Below are 16,808 nucleotides of genomic sequence, written 5' to 3' on the forward strand. Positions count from 1 at the left end.
AAAGAAAAGAAAGAAAGAAAGAAAGAAAGAAAGAAAGAAAGAAAGAAAGAAAGAAAGAAAGAAAGAAAGAAAGAAAGAAAGAAAGAAAGAGAAAAAGCAAGCTAGTTGTTTTTGGATAATCTTCAGCAGGATTTTGCTTGTTTCTGATATTAATGATATCTAGTGAGGACAGCTTGATCAATGTACCTGCTACAGACTTTACAAATCTTTTCCTGATCTGGATGGTCTGGTGGGGCTTATATTTATATATCAGCCGCTACTTCCAGCCCAGCTCCAAATACCTCCTGACTCTTTGGACACAGCATACAGATTTTTCTCTTGTGTCTTTTCTCTTGTCCCTTTCCTGTGAAGGCTGTTCCAACTCTTTCCCTACTTGAGTCCTATTCATCCTGGAGGTTTGAGTTCTGGCTTCTCTTTCTCCGTAAAATCTTTCTTCCTAACTTCTCCTTTCAACCCAGACTCGATTAGGTGACATTTGTGTGCTTCTGCTGCCAACAGAATTTCTTTCAGCTAGAACACTTACTCCTCTTTAATGTTGATGCTTCTTTACAACTATTTCTCCCTCTGCATGTTTTGCTGGATTTTTTAAAAAATTAAAAATGGATATTACAACTTAATCATATGTTTCTAGGTCCTAATGAGTATTTGCTGGATGCATGAGTAAATAAATTATATCTTTAAAGTCTTATGTATACTTTAGAAGACCCAGAGCAAGGCATTTAATAGGTTTTGAAGTGAGGCCAACTTGATTAACCAAATTCTAAATTTCTGCTTCTTTTCTTACTTACATAAGCCACATTCCTCTAGAGAATTTTCTCATTTCAAGATGTCCACAACTATGAGTCTTGGTAGAAACCAATCTGTTTAGCACTCAAAGTCTCTGTTCCCAATGTTTTCCAAATACACACATACACACACACACACACACACACACACACACACACACACACACATAGCACTCAAAGTCTGTTACCAATGTTTTCCAAATATATATACACACACACATACACACACATACACATATGAAAGGTATTTCCTCAGGGCTTATAACTAGACCATAAACAAAGGTCAAAGAAGCTCTGGGTAACTTTATTATTTTAGTTTAGCTTCTTTTGCTCTTTTATAACAAAAGTCATTTGAACAGAGACAATATATTACTTTGAAGGCTAGTAACATGTAAATTGGGGTTGCTGAAGAATGCTCCAAAATACTCAGCAATGTATCATTTCACCACCACCACCACAACAACAACAAAATCCAACAAAGTATGGGAAGGAAAGGAAAAGGAACTAGTATTTAATGTTGTAGAGCACGTGCCTGGTAATTCAACTGCATTCTTTCCTGTAGTCCACATAACTCTATCTTAATAAGTAACCATTATTATTATGCTGCAGAAGAAGAAACTGAGGTTCAGAGGGGTTAAATGGCTTGCTCAGGACCCCGAGGGAGAATGCCTACCTAACAGCTGTGTTCTTTCTATGGCATGGAGCAGTGATTGCCTCAAAGACCACGAGTCAAGGCAGAAGACCCTGTAGGCTTCATTTTAGAATCCATTGAAAACTATGGGCCTTCCTCAACGAAAACAAACCTCTGAATCTTTGCTTACAGTTTCACATGAATTTTAGAGTTTTGGGGATCCTCTCAAAGTTTATCAAAGAACATCTCATTTAAGAATCCTAAACTTTAAAAAAAAAGTCTTAAACTAAAAGCTGCCAAGGACACATTTGTACTGATTTTTCATGTCAGATTACAATTCATGCATTTATGAAATCAAAGAATCTTCTTGCTGTGTGAACCATTGAGTTGGAAATGAAACATAGCTGATCTTCCAGTGGGTTTTCAGATGCAGAAAACAATGTGGTAGGAGATTGCCCATCTGTAGAGCAGCAGCTGGAGGATTTGTACCTTTGGGTTGGCAGTTTAATTCCTTACCACTAAGCCATCAGAGTTCCCCAAAACTTATCAGATTACAGAATTGCAGACTCTTGATGTTATAAATCACTCTAAATGTAATTTTATATCTAGGAAAATCTTGGTTTAATAGAACTAGAAAGGATCAGTGTTGTTACAGAGCTCACATATAATTGTGTTCCACAATTTGGAGAGCTAAATGTTATTAAATACAGAGGTCAAGAGATGGGACAGGCTTGATAAGGCCACTTAGAAGTAGTGGTCGAGTCTGAATCTGAATTCCTATTGCTAGTGACCAAAGAATTGATACCTTTGAGTTGTGGTGCTGGGGAAGAATATTGAATATTTCATGGACTGCCAAGAAAGCTAACAGGTCTGTCCTAGAGAGAGTGAAAGCAAGCTGCTCCTTGAAGACAAGTATTTTGAGACTCTGTTTCACATACTTTGGGCCTGTTGCAAGGAGGCACCAGTCTTTAGATAGGGGTTTCATGCTTGGAAGGATGGAGGGACAGCATAGGAGAGGAAGACTCTGGATGAGATGGATTGACACAATAACTGGGGTAATGAGGGTAGGTGTGTCAAAGTCAGTGAGAAAGGCACAGGATAGAGCAGGACTCAGTGCATAGGTTCGCTACAAGTCATAGTCAACTTGATGGTACATAACAACAACAGTTTTAAAGCTGATAACCTGAATAAAGACTCAGCCAACAGAAGGAAAGTGGTGAAGTCTGCATAAGACTGAGGCAAGTATGAGAGAAAAGGAACATATCTTATGTACATATTCGATGTCATGCAGTACTGGGAGATTGCAGATAAAATGCATCATTTTGTGTATATAATCTATACTATGATTATCACTATTTTTATTTCAAAAATTGAAGAAATAGAGACTCATAGGATTAAAAAAATGGAGGAAATGAACTAATTTCCTCAGAGTGGTGAGGTAAACCCTGATGGCACACTGGTCACAGAACTCCACTAATAGTAAGAACACAGGCAGTTCAAACTTGCCGGTAGCTCCACAGGTAAAAAAATAATCTGGGCCTGCTAAATTTGCCGACTCGGAAAAAAATATGGGACAACTGCACTTTGTCCTGTAGTGTTGATATGAGTCAGAATTAACAGTATCAAGTTTCTGTTGTTGTTACTGTTTATTAAAGTGAGATGACCAACTCAAGGCCACACAGCTAGGTAGGCATCAGTACTCATGCTCTCTGCAATATTTGCCTGATATAATGGAAAGAGAAGTCAGAGAGGGACAATCTGGCAATGTTTAACTGATGCCTTCCAGAAATAAAAAACTGAACTGACATGCTTATTATTGTTGTTATGTGCCATTGAATCGACTATGAATGCTAGCAACCTTATGAATAATAGCTCTGAACCATGCTCTATCTTGAGCCAGTATCGCTGCCTCTGTCACAGCTTCCCCCAGTGCCAAAGTCACTGTGTCAATCCAGGGTCTTCCTCTCCTGCACTGATCTTCCAACCTTCCAAGTATGATGTCCTTCTCCAAAGACTGGTTCCTCCTGGCAACATGTACAAAATATGTGAGACAGAGCTTCATAATGTTTGCTTCCAAGGAGCAACCTGGTTTCACCCTTTCCAGGACAGATCTGTTCTCTTGGCAAGTTAATGCAATATTCAATGCTCTTCTCCAGCACTACAATGCAAAGGCATTGACTCTACTTCTGTCATCTTTATTCACTGTCCAGCTCTCAGAGGCAAAGTAACTAGTTGAAAAGACCATGGCCTGCATCAGGCACACCTTAGTCTCTAGACAGACACTGTTGCTCCTTAGCACTCTAGAGAGGTTCCTGACAGCAGACTATCCCAAAGCAATCCACCTTTTTATTTCCTGACTTCTGATGCCAACAGTGTTGATGTGGAACCAAGTAAAATAAAATGTTTAACAACCTCAATCTCTTCTCTGTCTCTCGTAGTGCTACCATTTGTCCTAGTTGTAGGACTCTTTGTTTTCTCAGTGTTAAGATGCAATCCATATTGAAGACTGCAGTCATTGGCCATCAGCAGAAAATGCTTCAAGTCCTCAGTTTTGATGAGCAAGGTTCTGTCATATCATAACACAAGTTGTTGATATGTCTTCTTCCAATTTTGATGCCACTTTCTTCTTCATGGAGTTCAGCCTCTCAATGATCTGTTCTGCAATATGTTGTTGTTGTTATGTGCCGTCAAGTCATTTGCAACTCATAGCGACCCTATGTACAACAGCCCTAAACCCTGCTCTATCCTGTGCCAATCGCATTACCTCTGACACACCCATCCCGATTACCCCAGTCACTGAATCAATCCACCTCATAGAGGGTCTTCCCCTCCTGCGCTGTCCCTCTACTCTACCCAGCATGATGTCCCTCTCTAAAGACCTGTCTCTCCTTGCAACATGTCCAAAGTATGTTAGACGAAGCCCCAGAATCCTTGCCTCCAAGGAATAGCCTGGTTTAACCCTCTCCAGGATGAATCTGTTTGTTTTCTTGGCATTCCATGATACATTCAATACTCTTCTCCAGCACCACAGCTCAAGGGCATCAATTCTCCATCCTCCGTAGTCATTGTCCAACTCTCTGATGCATAACAAGTGATTGCAAAAACCATGGCCTGTATCAGGCGGACCTTAGTTCTGTAATATAGATTGAAAAATAATGTAAAAAGGACACATGGATGACACACTCCTTTATTGATTCTGAACCATACAGTGGTTCCTTGCTCTCTTTCTAGGACTACTTCCTGGTCTAGGTATAGCTTTTTCTTGAGTACAATCAGGTGTTCTGGGATTCCCATTTTTCTCAAAGTTAGCCACAGTTTGCTGTGATACTCCACATAGGCTTTTACATAGTCAATAAAACACAAATAGACATTCTTCTGGTACTCACTGCTTTCAGCCAAGATCCATCTGACATTGTTAATGCTATTATTTTTTGTTTGTTTGGTTTTTAATTAATTTTATTTTTTTCATTATTTTCTTTACAAAATTGTAATACAAATTCTTTTCGTTTCCCTCACCCCCACCCATCAGATTGTACAACCCAATGTTTAATTCCCTTTCCCCCCTGTACATCTACATTCCTCTGCCTCTAGCCTCTCCCTCCCCTCAAGGACTCTTATACTCATTTTACAATAATGGTCTTATATAATATTTATCCTTATGGGACTGGGTTAGTTCACTCAGCATAATGCTCTCCAGTCCCTCCCAAGTTAGGTAATAATTTATAAAGTTATTGCTCCTGCGTGCCATAATTTCTCAATTCATTCATTTGTGGTTGGACATTTGGGCTGCTCCATGTTCTTGTGATGGTGAATAATGCTGCTATGAATATTGAGCACCAGCTGAGGTTTGTACACCAATGTTCATGGCAATGGTATTCTTAGAGTCATGGCCTCTTCTAAAGTCATCTTATATCCCTGGCAGTCCTCTGATATGTACTGCTCCAGTTGTTTGGGGTTTTTCTAAAACAATAATCTTCAGCAAGATTTTGCTTTTGTGTGATATTGTTTGATAATTTCCATTCCCTGTTAGATCATCTTTTTGGGGGGAATGGAAATAAATGTGGATTTCTTCCAGTCAGTTGGCCACGTAGTTGTCTTCCAGATTTCTTGGCACAACCTGATGAGGATGTCCAGGGCTACATCTGTTTGTTGAAATATGTCAACTGGTATTCCCTTAATAGAAAGGACCTATTTTGTGCCTGGGTGAAATACTCCTCAGGACTCCCACCTCCCCAGCCCTTTTCTGATCTCATCCTCTGGCTCACTAATGTGCTCTTCATAACAGGAGTATTGTAGCTAATAGACAGAAATTATTTTTATGGGAGCTTCCATTCACTAGTGCTAAATGATAATCTGAGATCAAAGCCCTTAGCCATAATAATGTCATCAAGACCCTTTGTCCCAATAGTCTTACCCATGTAGTCACGTGTCTTTTGCTCTAACAGTGCTCTCTACCTTCTTTAACATAAATGCAGGTCTTTACTCAAACCCACATAAAGCTTTTCAATGTTTTGGTCAATATTCACTTAATATTTAAAGTTTACAGTACACACTTGCATGTATTTGAATGCATCACAACAGTAAGGTCAAGTATTATTATGTTCTGTTATAGATCAGAAGATTGAGAACCAAGGGATGTTATGCACGCTTTTCAAGGTTGCACATCTCATAAGTGGCCAAGCCAATATTCAAACTCAGGTACAACAGCATCTGAAGTCTGTTTTCTTTGCAGAACACAATGCTTTTCACAAATAACTCTACCTAATCCCCATAGGAAAGGCTAGAAAAGCATAGAAGTGGTTGGCTACCTTTTTTCAAGGTATGAAAGTCACCTCAAAGAGGCTAGAAGACATGTTGAAGGACACTGTCTGGAAAGAGATTGGTGCTGTCATCAGAATCCAGATCTCCTGATGCCTAGTGCAGAGGACACTGTCTCCCAGACCATATTGCCATTCCCATCAGACCATGTAATTTCTTTTTCTGATGAGAACACACAAAGATCACAATCTGTCTACCTGAAATCTCCCTCTGTTATAAGATGAGATAAAAAAAAAATTCCCCAAAGGAACCAACTTGAATCACCCTTATATGTGTTGTATTGGCCTCCAGCATCCTTTTCTCAACCCCTGAATGGAAGAACAAGGCAGACTGACTCTAAGAACATCAAGTTTTGCTAGTTCATATGCAATCTTAAGAAAAGTCTATTAACCTTAACTCAATCTAGTCACTAGCTACTGTTTTCTACTACCATTCCCATCCAAGTAAATACCAAGTCTCCTCAATACCAAATTCTCAATAATCCACTGGAATCCTTGCATCGTGAAAATGGTTAGGATCCACGGCTAGAGGTCTGGGTCTACCTAAGTTACCTTAGGAAAAAAAGTCTGGTAATTTATTTATAAACATTTTTAGCCATTGAGAACCGTACAAATGTTTTATTCTGATAGACAAAGAACTTCCATGAGCGGGACTATGGTTATTATTCTTCCAGCAATTTTGAATCATATCCCCCTTGTATTGTCATAGTCTTACTCCTGACTTTGGTTTTGCCTCTTCTAGTCTATTCTTCTCATCACATGAATTGTAATTTTCAAATCTTATTAAAAATAGCAGAATATCTCTTCATTACCTTTATATTTAAGTTTAAATTTCTTACAGACTATCAGTTCAGCCTATTCCTGCATCTAGTCCTTCAGCCATATTCCATCACCATAGCTTCAGCTTCCTCCTTCCCCTCTGTGTCTGCAATGCCCTCCCTAAAGAAAATTCACCCCAACAAAATATGGTGAATGCTTACTTAATTTTAAAAACCTCAGTCTGGATGTCACTCCCACTGTAAAGTTTTTTATAATATCCTAACATTAGATTTTGGCATAAGCAGCCAGGAAATTAAAAGGAGCATTGCCATGGGAAAGTCTGCTGTTAGGGACCTCTCCAAAGTACTGAAGAGCAATGGTGTCTCTCTGGAGACTAAGGTGCGTCTGATACAGGCCATGGTCTTCACAATCACTTGTTATGCATCAGAGAGTTGGACAATGACCAAGGAGGATAGAAGGAGAATTGATGCCTTTGAGCTGTGGTGCTGGAGAAGAGTATTGAGAATACCATGGACTGCTAGGAAAACAAACAGATTTGTCCTGGAAAGGGTTAAACCAGGTGGCTCCTTGGAGGCAAGGATTCTGAGGCTCCGTCTAACATACTTTGGACATGTGTGAGGAGAGACTGGTCCTTGGAGAAGGACATCATGCTTGGGAGGGTGGAGGGACAGCACAGGAGGGGAAGGCCCTCTGTGAGGTGGATTGATTCAGTGACTGGGATAATCGGGATGGGACTGTCAGAGCCGGTGCGATTGGCACAGGACAGAGCAGAGTTTAGGGCTGTTGTACATAGGGTCGCTATGAGTCACAAGCGACTCGACGGCACATAACAACAAACAACCTTAGTTCCTGCCTGAAGAATTGATTTCTATTTTCAATATGTTCACAAATAAAACCCAGAACCTAGATTTTTACCTGACATAAAGGAAGGAAGGAAGGAAGGAAGGAAGGAAGGAAGGAAGGAAGGAAGGAAGGAAGGAAGGAAGGAATTAGCTGTATTACCCAGATCGAAAGAGTTGTGCTATCAACCCAAAGGTGGGCAGTTCTAATCCACTAGCTCCTCCAAGGGAGGAAGATAATCAATCTCCTCATCTGTGATTTACAAACTCTGAAAATCCACTGGGGATCAGTTATGAGTATGTTCCAAATCTACAGCAATGGTAGAGAGCAATACACAGGTATGTTCTATTGTTTGAGTCAATCCTCCATGGTCCTCTTCTCCTGTGCTGTCCCTCCACCCTTCCAAGCATGATGTCCTTCTCCAAGGACTGGTCCCTCCTGGCAAGCTGCTCAAAGTATACATACATAGAGATAAAATTCTTTTATTCTTTTTCTTTGTTGACAATTTTTTATCTGAGAGAAGCAAGAGTTAGGAAATAAAAAATGGGTTAAAAAACAAAAGATGAAGGAATGCAAAATCTGTCCCAATCAAGAACAATTTACATAAAGCAGATGGGACACTAATCTCATGACCTGGAAATGAGAATTACTAAATAATCTCTAAAACCTCAAGCAAGCCAGAAATGTATATTCAATATCATCATGACAAGCTTGTGAGTTTTCAGAGAAATTTGGGGAAAGAACTAAGAGGAAAAAACCATTTTTCAAAGAAAATATAAAGGCAGAGAGAAGGATACACAGAGGATGGGAGGAGAGAGAGAGGAAAGAAGAAGAGGAGGCAAAAAGGGGAGGAGAGAAAAATAAGATGGACGAATAGAGGAGAAAAGGGAATAAACTGTGGAGAAGTAGGGATAGAAAGAGACAGTACAGGTGAGGAAGAGAGAGAGGAAAGGGAGAGGAGGGGACTGGAGGGGAAATGAGGAGAAGGAGGGAGGGAGGGAGGGAGGGAGAGAGAGAGGAGAAGAATAAAAGGGAAAAATAATAGAAATAAAGAAAATGAGAGTGAGTGCACTTGAAGACAGAAGAGGAAAAGGAAAAAAAATATAGTTTCATATTTATAAGGCTAAAAAAGATGAATCATCAACCCTTCATTAGCAATTTTAAGGCTAAACAAGTACCCTGTGCACCCGCATACCTTATATTGTGGAATAGTCCCTTCCTGTGAGAGAAGGGAGGAGAGGGAAAGATGGAAACAGCCTGAGAGAGGAGGTACCTGAGAAAACTGGGGACCTGATGGTAACAGTAGTAGTATATACGAAAGAGGATGAGAGTGAATGTCAAGATGAAAGACAAGAGCAGAGACGATAATCCACAGGTAGCCCCAGCAGATCCAGACGTCTCCATCTGTACCTCAGAGTCTCAGTCCTTACCTGAATTGGGAACCAGAGTGCTGTCCACTCTAATAAATTCTGTCAAACCTGCTTGCTGGGTAGGAACTGCCAAGGATACAGGCTTCTTCAGTGTAGGGCACAGCAGCTGTGGTGCCTCCAATGATATAGCTGTAGAAAGAGACCTCAAGGGTGTAGCAGTAGGAAGTGTGGTCCAGAAGGCCACCAAGGAAACGACGACCTGTTCCTGCTTTCACAGCATCCCGATTAAAGGATGTGCTGGACTGGAAAAGACAGAAAAGAAGGAAAACATCAGATCAGGGCACTGGTCAGATACTGAATTTTTAGCAAATTTTGTAACATCTCTGTGTGTTAGGTTCCTCATCTGAAATGTGGGATATTAACCTCATTATCACTGGATTACTGTGTTGTTGTTGTTGTGAGCTGTCATGTTGGAACAGACCCATGCTGTCCAGTAAGCTTTCAGAGGCCGTAAATTGCATAGGAGGAGCTTGCCCATTCTTCTCCCATGGAACCCTGGTGGATTTGAACTGTGCCTCTGAGATTGCAGCACAGCTTCTTACCATCATATCACCAGAGTAGATACCGATTAAATGAACATAATTCAATTAAGTATCAACAAAGGCTTTTGTCTTCAAAATAACTGTCACTCAACAAATATTTGAGAAGTTTGGTTTTGAATAGGGACAGATAGGGGAAAAGAAATAACTATCTCATCATGTTAGTTAGGACTAAGATTTCTTAACTCCTCTCAATATTATAATGCTAGGCTTCAAAATAATCCCTTGAAGTTGTTGTTATGTGTTCTTGAATCTAGTAGGACTCATAGCAACTCTATGAACAATAGGTAAAACTTCAGCCTATTCTGTGAAATCCTCATGATCTCTGATATGCTTGAATCCACTGTTATTATCACTTGGTCATTACATGTTTTTGAGGTCTTTTTCTCTTTCTCTGACCTCTCTATCCTTTCCAGAATAATGTCTTTCTCCAAGGGCCTACTTTTCCTGACAAAATTCCCAAAGTAGATGATATGAAGTATCACAATCTTTGTCTCTAAGGAACAGTCTGGTTGCTCTTCATAAAAGATAGACTTATTTGTTCCTTTAAAAGTCCATGATATATGGACTGACATCAGGGTTGGGGTAAGACTGAGAAAAACTGGATAAATTATGTATACTGCATTGAAACAGATGAGGGAGAGAACAGTTTAAAAGTGATATATGACAGGGTATTATGGTTATCACAAGAGTCCAGAATTAAGGTTGCATAGTGGAGCGTACTCGGTGCAGTGGGAAGGGGGGTGCAGGGGGATTGTATACCAATAAAAGAATTTTCCTTTTACTTTTCAAAGAGAGGAGTGAATGGGGGGGGAGTGGTGGGCAGGGAGAAAAGTGCAACAATGAATGAATGGAAATCCCAAATCTCTGTAAATGTTCATTAAAATTAATGAAATAAAATTTTTTAAAAAGTCCATTAATATTTTTAGTAACTATGATTCAGTGACTGGGTAATTGGGGAGGTGTGTCAGAGACAGTGCGATTGGCACAAGATAGAGCAGGGTTTAGGGCTGTTGTACACAGGGTCGCTATGAGTCGCAAGCGACTCAATGGCACATAATGACAACATTCACCAGCTCGTCATTTAAAAGGCATCTATTTTTCTTTGGTCATCCTTATTCATTGTCCAACTTTCATATGCATGAGAAGCAATTGGAAATTGAAAAGATCATGGCTTGGATCAGGCACATCGTAGTCTTTAAGCTGACACCATTGCTCTTTAGTATTTTGGAAAGGTCACTGGCAGCAGATTTTCCCAATACAATGCATCTTTTGATTTGAGGAAGCAGCATATGATCAAGAACCAATGGTAATGAGGGAGTAAATTCAAGCTGCCCTAAAGGCATCGCAAAAATAATAAGGCCCCAGAAATTGATGAGATATCAGTTGACATGTTTGAACAAGCAGATATAACCTTGAATATGCTCACTAGACGATGTCAAGGAATTTAGAGGCCAGCTACCTGGCCAGCTGACTGGAAGAGACCCATATTTGTTTCAATTTCAAAGAAGGATGATCCAATAGACAGTGGAAATTATCAAACAACCTCATTAAAATCACATGCAAATGAAATCTTATTGAAAGGTAGTTAAAAAGGGTTGAAACAGAACATCAAGGGGGAACCTCACAGTCTATGGAACAAGGGATATCATCAGATGGATCTTGGTTGAAAGCAGAGGATAGCAGAAAGATGTTTATGTTTGGCGTTTCCCCCCATTCCCAATTATAACAGCCATCTTTATTTGTAAAAATCCAGCTATAAAACGTAGTCTTTCAGTCTTCCCAGGTTTTCCTTTTTTAACAAAACCGAAAAAGCACATAAAAACCTTCCCCACTGTAATATCCATAGACAGATGATTTTCAGGCAGTCCTCTCCTGCTTCATTCTGGGATGTCTCGCTTGCCCCACATGCTTCTGGGATGTCCTAACAGGGTAGAGTTTTGAATTCCAAGGCTGAATTACACAAAGCGGTGGGTGGGTGGCGGATGCAGAGTGTGGCATGACGCTTCACAGAGTGCAGGATGAGGGACTAGTAGTAGGCTTCCTTCTCTGTTCAGCTGCCAGGGCTTCGCCCGATGATGAGATTTATGATTTTATCGTAAATGAAGAAGAGAAGTAAGGGAAGGCACAGAACCACCAGGTAGTTTTGAGGGAGTACATCCTCAGGGCTGCCCCCATGCCAGGGCAGTAGGAAAGAAAAGCAGCAAGGGCCGTCTCCTCAAAGAGGTTAAATATTAAGATCTTGTTTTTCACCCCCTGCTGGAAGACAGAATTCCTTCTGGTCTTGCAGATGATCAAGTCAGCCCACTGTACCACCATAATGCTGACAAAGAAGGCAGTGTGGCAGGTGAATTCCATGATTTTTCTCTGCTCATAAGTCCACGGCTGCCCATAGCTGTCTTCCACAGAGTTGATGTAGCGGTCATACCAGTCCACTCGGATGCCCAGGAGGTGAGGAGGGAGGAAGCCATTCTCAGCCAGAATCACAAAGTAAGTGAAGAAGCCTCCCAGGGCCTGGATTATACCCATCTGATAGGTCATACTGATGAGCCTCTCACCACCAGTTTGCCCATGTGGGGATTTCTAGGCTGCCTCTTTGTGATATCATGCTCAGCTTGCATGTATACTAGAGAGATGGTGGGAACCATGTCAGTGCCCAAATCAATGCAGAGGATGGTGAGGGTCCACAGTGGGAGCGGAATGTTTGCCATAATAAATATCAGGAAGGGGGTGATCTCTGGACTGTTATTGGTTAGGGAATAAGCAATGGATTTCTTCAAGTTATCAAAGATCAGACAACCTTCCTCAACTCCCGTCACAATTGAGGCAAAGTTGTCATCCAAAACAATCATGTCAGCAGCTTGTTTAGACACATCTGAGCCAGCAAGTCCCACAGCAACCCCAATGTCTGCCTTCTTCAAAGCCAGAGTCATTCACACCATCACCAGTCACAGCCACATGAGGACTCTGTCACTGGCAGCCCTCCCCAATGATGAGCTTCTGCTGAGGGGAGGTTCTGGCAACACAATCTTAGTGTGGTACTTCAGAATGTCATCCAGCTACTCAGAGTTCACGTCCTTCAGGTCACTTCCATGGACCACAGAGGCCTTGGCATCTCTGCGGTTCACCTGGCTCACTGGGATGCTGAGGGAGGCAGCAACGTCTTCCACAGCCTCGTTGCCCTCTGAGATGATGCCCACACCTTTAGCAATGGCTTTTGTGTGATTGGGTGGTCTCCTGTAACCATGATGACCTTAATTCCAGTGCTTCAGCATTTGCCCACAGCATCGAGAACAGCAACACAAGCAGGGTCAATCATGGAGATGAGGCCGACAAAGCAGAGTTTCTCCACAGGGAAATTGACATCATCAGTGTCTACATGGAACACTTCAGGAAACTGTTCATTGGGCAGAAGAATTTGGCAGAAACTTAGCACTCACTCTCTGAGACCTCCAGCCTCCAAGTAGGCATTCTGAAAGGCGTCCTCCAGTTCCTCATTCAGGGGTTTCTCCTTGCCATGGAGCCCAAGATCCTCTCTGGAGCTCCCTTCATGACTGGTAGGTGCTGGGGCTCAGGTGTGTTGGGGTTCTTATGAATAGACAACTTGAACTTGTTGGTAGAGTTGAAGGGTATCTCCACGATCTTGCATATTGATCCCTCATCTCCTTCACTAAACCACAGCACACCTCAATGCAATTCAGGAGGGCTGACTCAGGCATCTTCTGCAACTGCCCACTTGGAAATAGGTAGAGTTTCCTGGTTGGCCTGGAACACTGCCCTGTTACAAAGACCTGCAGTCTGGACAGAGCAATCCAGGTCGCTGACATCTTATCAAATAAGACACCCCTCTGGTTCTCTGTAGGATCAGCTTCATGGATTTGATTGTCAAATGACATGTGAGCAACTGTCATCTGGTTCTGAGTCAAGGTTCCAGTTTTTTCAGAACAGATGGTAGATGTGGACCCCAAGGTCTCCTCAGCTTCCAAGTTCTTCATCAGGCAGTTTTTCCTTGACATGCATTTGGCAGTAGGCATCAGACATACCATCACAGTGGCCAGCAAGCCTTCTGCTACATTAGCTACAATGATGTCGATGAGGAAAATCACAGCCTCAAGCCAGGTGTACTCCAGAATAAGAGACAGGATGAAGAAAGACACGCCGAGGAACAGTCACACCTGTGATGATGTGGATTAAATGCTCAACTTCTGCAGCAGTAAGAGTCTGACCCCCTTGTAGTCCAGAAGCAAGTGTGGCAGTTTGTCTCATCAGAGTGCGATCCCCAGTGTATACAACAATGCGACGTGCAAAGCCTTCAACATCATTGACTGAAAAAATGGCAATGTTCCTTGTCTCCAGAGGATTCGCATCTGTGAAATCTGGAGACCTGGTCTGAGGTTCTGATTCTCCAAGGAGTTATCCACCTTGAAGCCGTTTACAAAAATGATTATCAAGCCTACAGGGATTCAGTCTCCACTTTTCAATTCCACCAGATCCCCCACAACAGCTTCTTCTGCACTGATGCTCTTTTTCTTTTTGGAATCACAAAAGCTCGCTAAGGAACCATGTTTTTGAGGGATTCCATGATCTTTGAACTTTTAGCTTCACGATAGTAGGAGAAACAACTCGTGATGATAACAACAGCTGACAGCACCACACCAAGATAGAGATTATCATTACTCGGAGACTCTTCTGAGGTAGCTACAATGTCATAAGCCAAGCAACAAAGAACTGCTCCAACCCACAGCAACACTGAGAACCCCCAAACAGCTGTCAACAGAATTTGATCCATTCAAGAGTAGTGGGAGGAGGGGTAAAGGCATCGGGACTGTCTAAGGCCAGGATTTCTGCATCTTGAGCAGGTGTTAAACCCCTGCTCAAGTCCGTTCCACATTTGAGATGAAGTTCATCAAGGCTAAGTTTATGGTCATTCATAGATACTTCTTTCTTTAGCTCGTCCATGTCCCTCTCTTTCTTGGCCTTCTTTTTGTCTCCATGTTCTGTTAAGGACCTCTCTAAAGGGCCAAAGAGCAATGATGTCTGTTTAAAGACTCATGTGCATGTGCAACAAAGAATGAATGAAAAGCCAACTTTTCTACTAACTTGAATTGAAATCACAATTAAGAAAAGACTAGGGGAGCTCTGGTGGCCTATGGCAAGAAGCAGCAATCCCAGAGGTGCACGGTTCAAATCCACCAGATGCTCTGCTGGAGAAGGAGGAACAATCTCTTCCTGTGCCAGTCAGATCTGATTTGATGGTACAGACACAAAAAATAATAAAACAAAATAAATTTTAAAAAAGACTAATGTGTATCTGATCCATGGTAATTTAAATTACTGCCTATTGATAGGATACAGAAGAAAAATTGTTGCCTTATGTTGCAGTATGGAAAAGGAGTACTGAATATCACACAGACCGCCAAAAGAACAGCAAGTCTGTCTTGGAGGAAGGGCCATCAGGGTGTCAAATACATGTTGTCAGGAGGGGCTAGTCTTTGGAAAAGGGCACAATACTGGGAAAGACAGAGGGTAAAAGAAAGAGAGAAACAACTCCAAGAAGGCTGATTGACACAGAGTCTGAAACAATGGAGTCAAGCATATCAGAGGTGGTAAAGATGGTACCTGACAGGCCAAGGTTCAGGTCTGCTGTTGAGAGGGTCAGTATGAATCCTAGACAACATGATGGCAAATAACAACAACAGCAACAACGTCTAATTCAGCAGGAGATAGAAGAGAGGTGGGGAGAAGCTGATTAAAGGGATGGCGAGAGGACAGAGAACAGTAAAAGAAGAACCAAAAAAACATATGTGTATGCTTTGGTATTTAGCAAAAGCTCTCAAACTCATTTCTTTTGAGTCTGAACCAACTCATAAGTGACCTTGCAGTGAGTTTTCAGAGGCTATAAATCACATGCTAAGAGATTGCCTATCTTTTTGCCTCAGAGCAGCTGGTGATTTCAAATTGCTTACTTTTGGGGTGTCAATGCAATATCTTATCTTCCAGGCCAAAGGTAAGAAAATAATAGAATTTAAAAACACAAAGGATTTTTAATCCATGAAGTGAAAGTTATTGTTTCCTTTTTAGGATGGGCATTGTTTATCAGAGAAGAGAGACAGAAACCAGACATGTTTGGATGGCCATGACCTCAGTCCTGAGCTCCTAAGAAAAATTCAATGAGGAACATCATTAAATAATAACAGAAATGAGATTCCTGGACTATGTGCACTTTTTGTAGGCTGTGAGAACCACCTCGCCACTATAAGACTTTCTGAGGTCTATGTCCCAGTTTTCCAGGGTACCTGAACTGAGGGGACCACAGTCTAACCTCATGGTTTCACAAAAATGTATGGCTGTCCATCTTGCAGAGATTTCTAAAGAATAGGCCTAACTATTTTGGTCCAAATGAAGCGGCAAATGGTGAGGCCTCCTGCTTTAATTCTACCAAATTCTGGGTGACCTTGCACCAAGCACTCAGTTTCTTGGCGTCACAGGTATCTCTTGTGACTGACGAGGAGGCTAGGTTACATGACTTTCCAGTCCCTTTTCAGGCTTGACATTGAAAAGTTCCAGGACTTAAAGCACATCTTATACCACGTGGAGAAATTCATCATCTTCACTAATGTCCAAGCCTGAAGCAATGGACAGGCGAGTTTTCAGCTCATCAACTTCAAAAATTGCTATGACCTTTGTGGGCCACTTCCCCTCTGGCCACATGGAAGTAACAAGCCTATGTTTAGTATCAACAAAAGAAATTGAGCAAAAAAAGTCTCATATCCTCATATGACATGCTGATTTCCTTCTTCTCTTTTGGCCCCGATTCATTGTTACTTTTTGCCACCAATACTTCTAACTCCTCAGGCCAGGGAAAGGTTCAATTCTCTCTTCATAAGATCTCTATCAGTGGTGGTCAACTCGAGGGAACCTAACACCACCACCCACCTTTCAGTCTCTTTTCTCATCATAAGGAGTGGGTTGTTCTTGGTAGGTGC

The 16,808-nt window shown here is 41.5% G+C and overlaps 1 protein-coding gene and 1 pseudogene across 1 annotated transcript in view; both read right to left on the bottom strand.

Annotated features, from left to right (window-relative positions):
- Positions 1–16,808, bottom strand: part of AGBL4 (ATP/GTP binding protein-like 4) — a 1,996,071-nt gene that overhangs the window by 74,051 nt on the left and 1,905,212 nt on the right. Inside the window, exon 11 of the mRNA XM_006879803.1 lies at positions 9,363–9,525. Coding sequence (XP_006879865.1) covers positions 9,363–9,525 — 163 coding nt within the window. The remainder of the gene's footprint in view (positions 1–9,362; positions 9,526–16,808) is intronic.
- On the bottom strand, positions 11,852–14,811 carry LOC102847364 (annotated as a pseudogene).

Source organism: Elephantulus edwardii, unplaced genomic scaffold (assembly GCF_000299155.1).
Source record: "Elephantulus edwardii isolate Elephantulus edwardi_28Jun2011 unplaced genomic scaffold, EleEdw1.0 scaffold00005, whole genome shotgun sequence".
NCBI classification, from domain to species: Eukaryota; Metazoa; Chordata; class Mammalia; order Macroscelidea; family Macroscelididae; genus Elephantulus; species Elephantulus edwardii.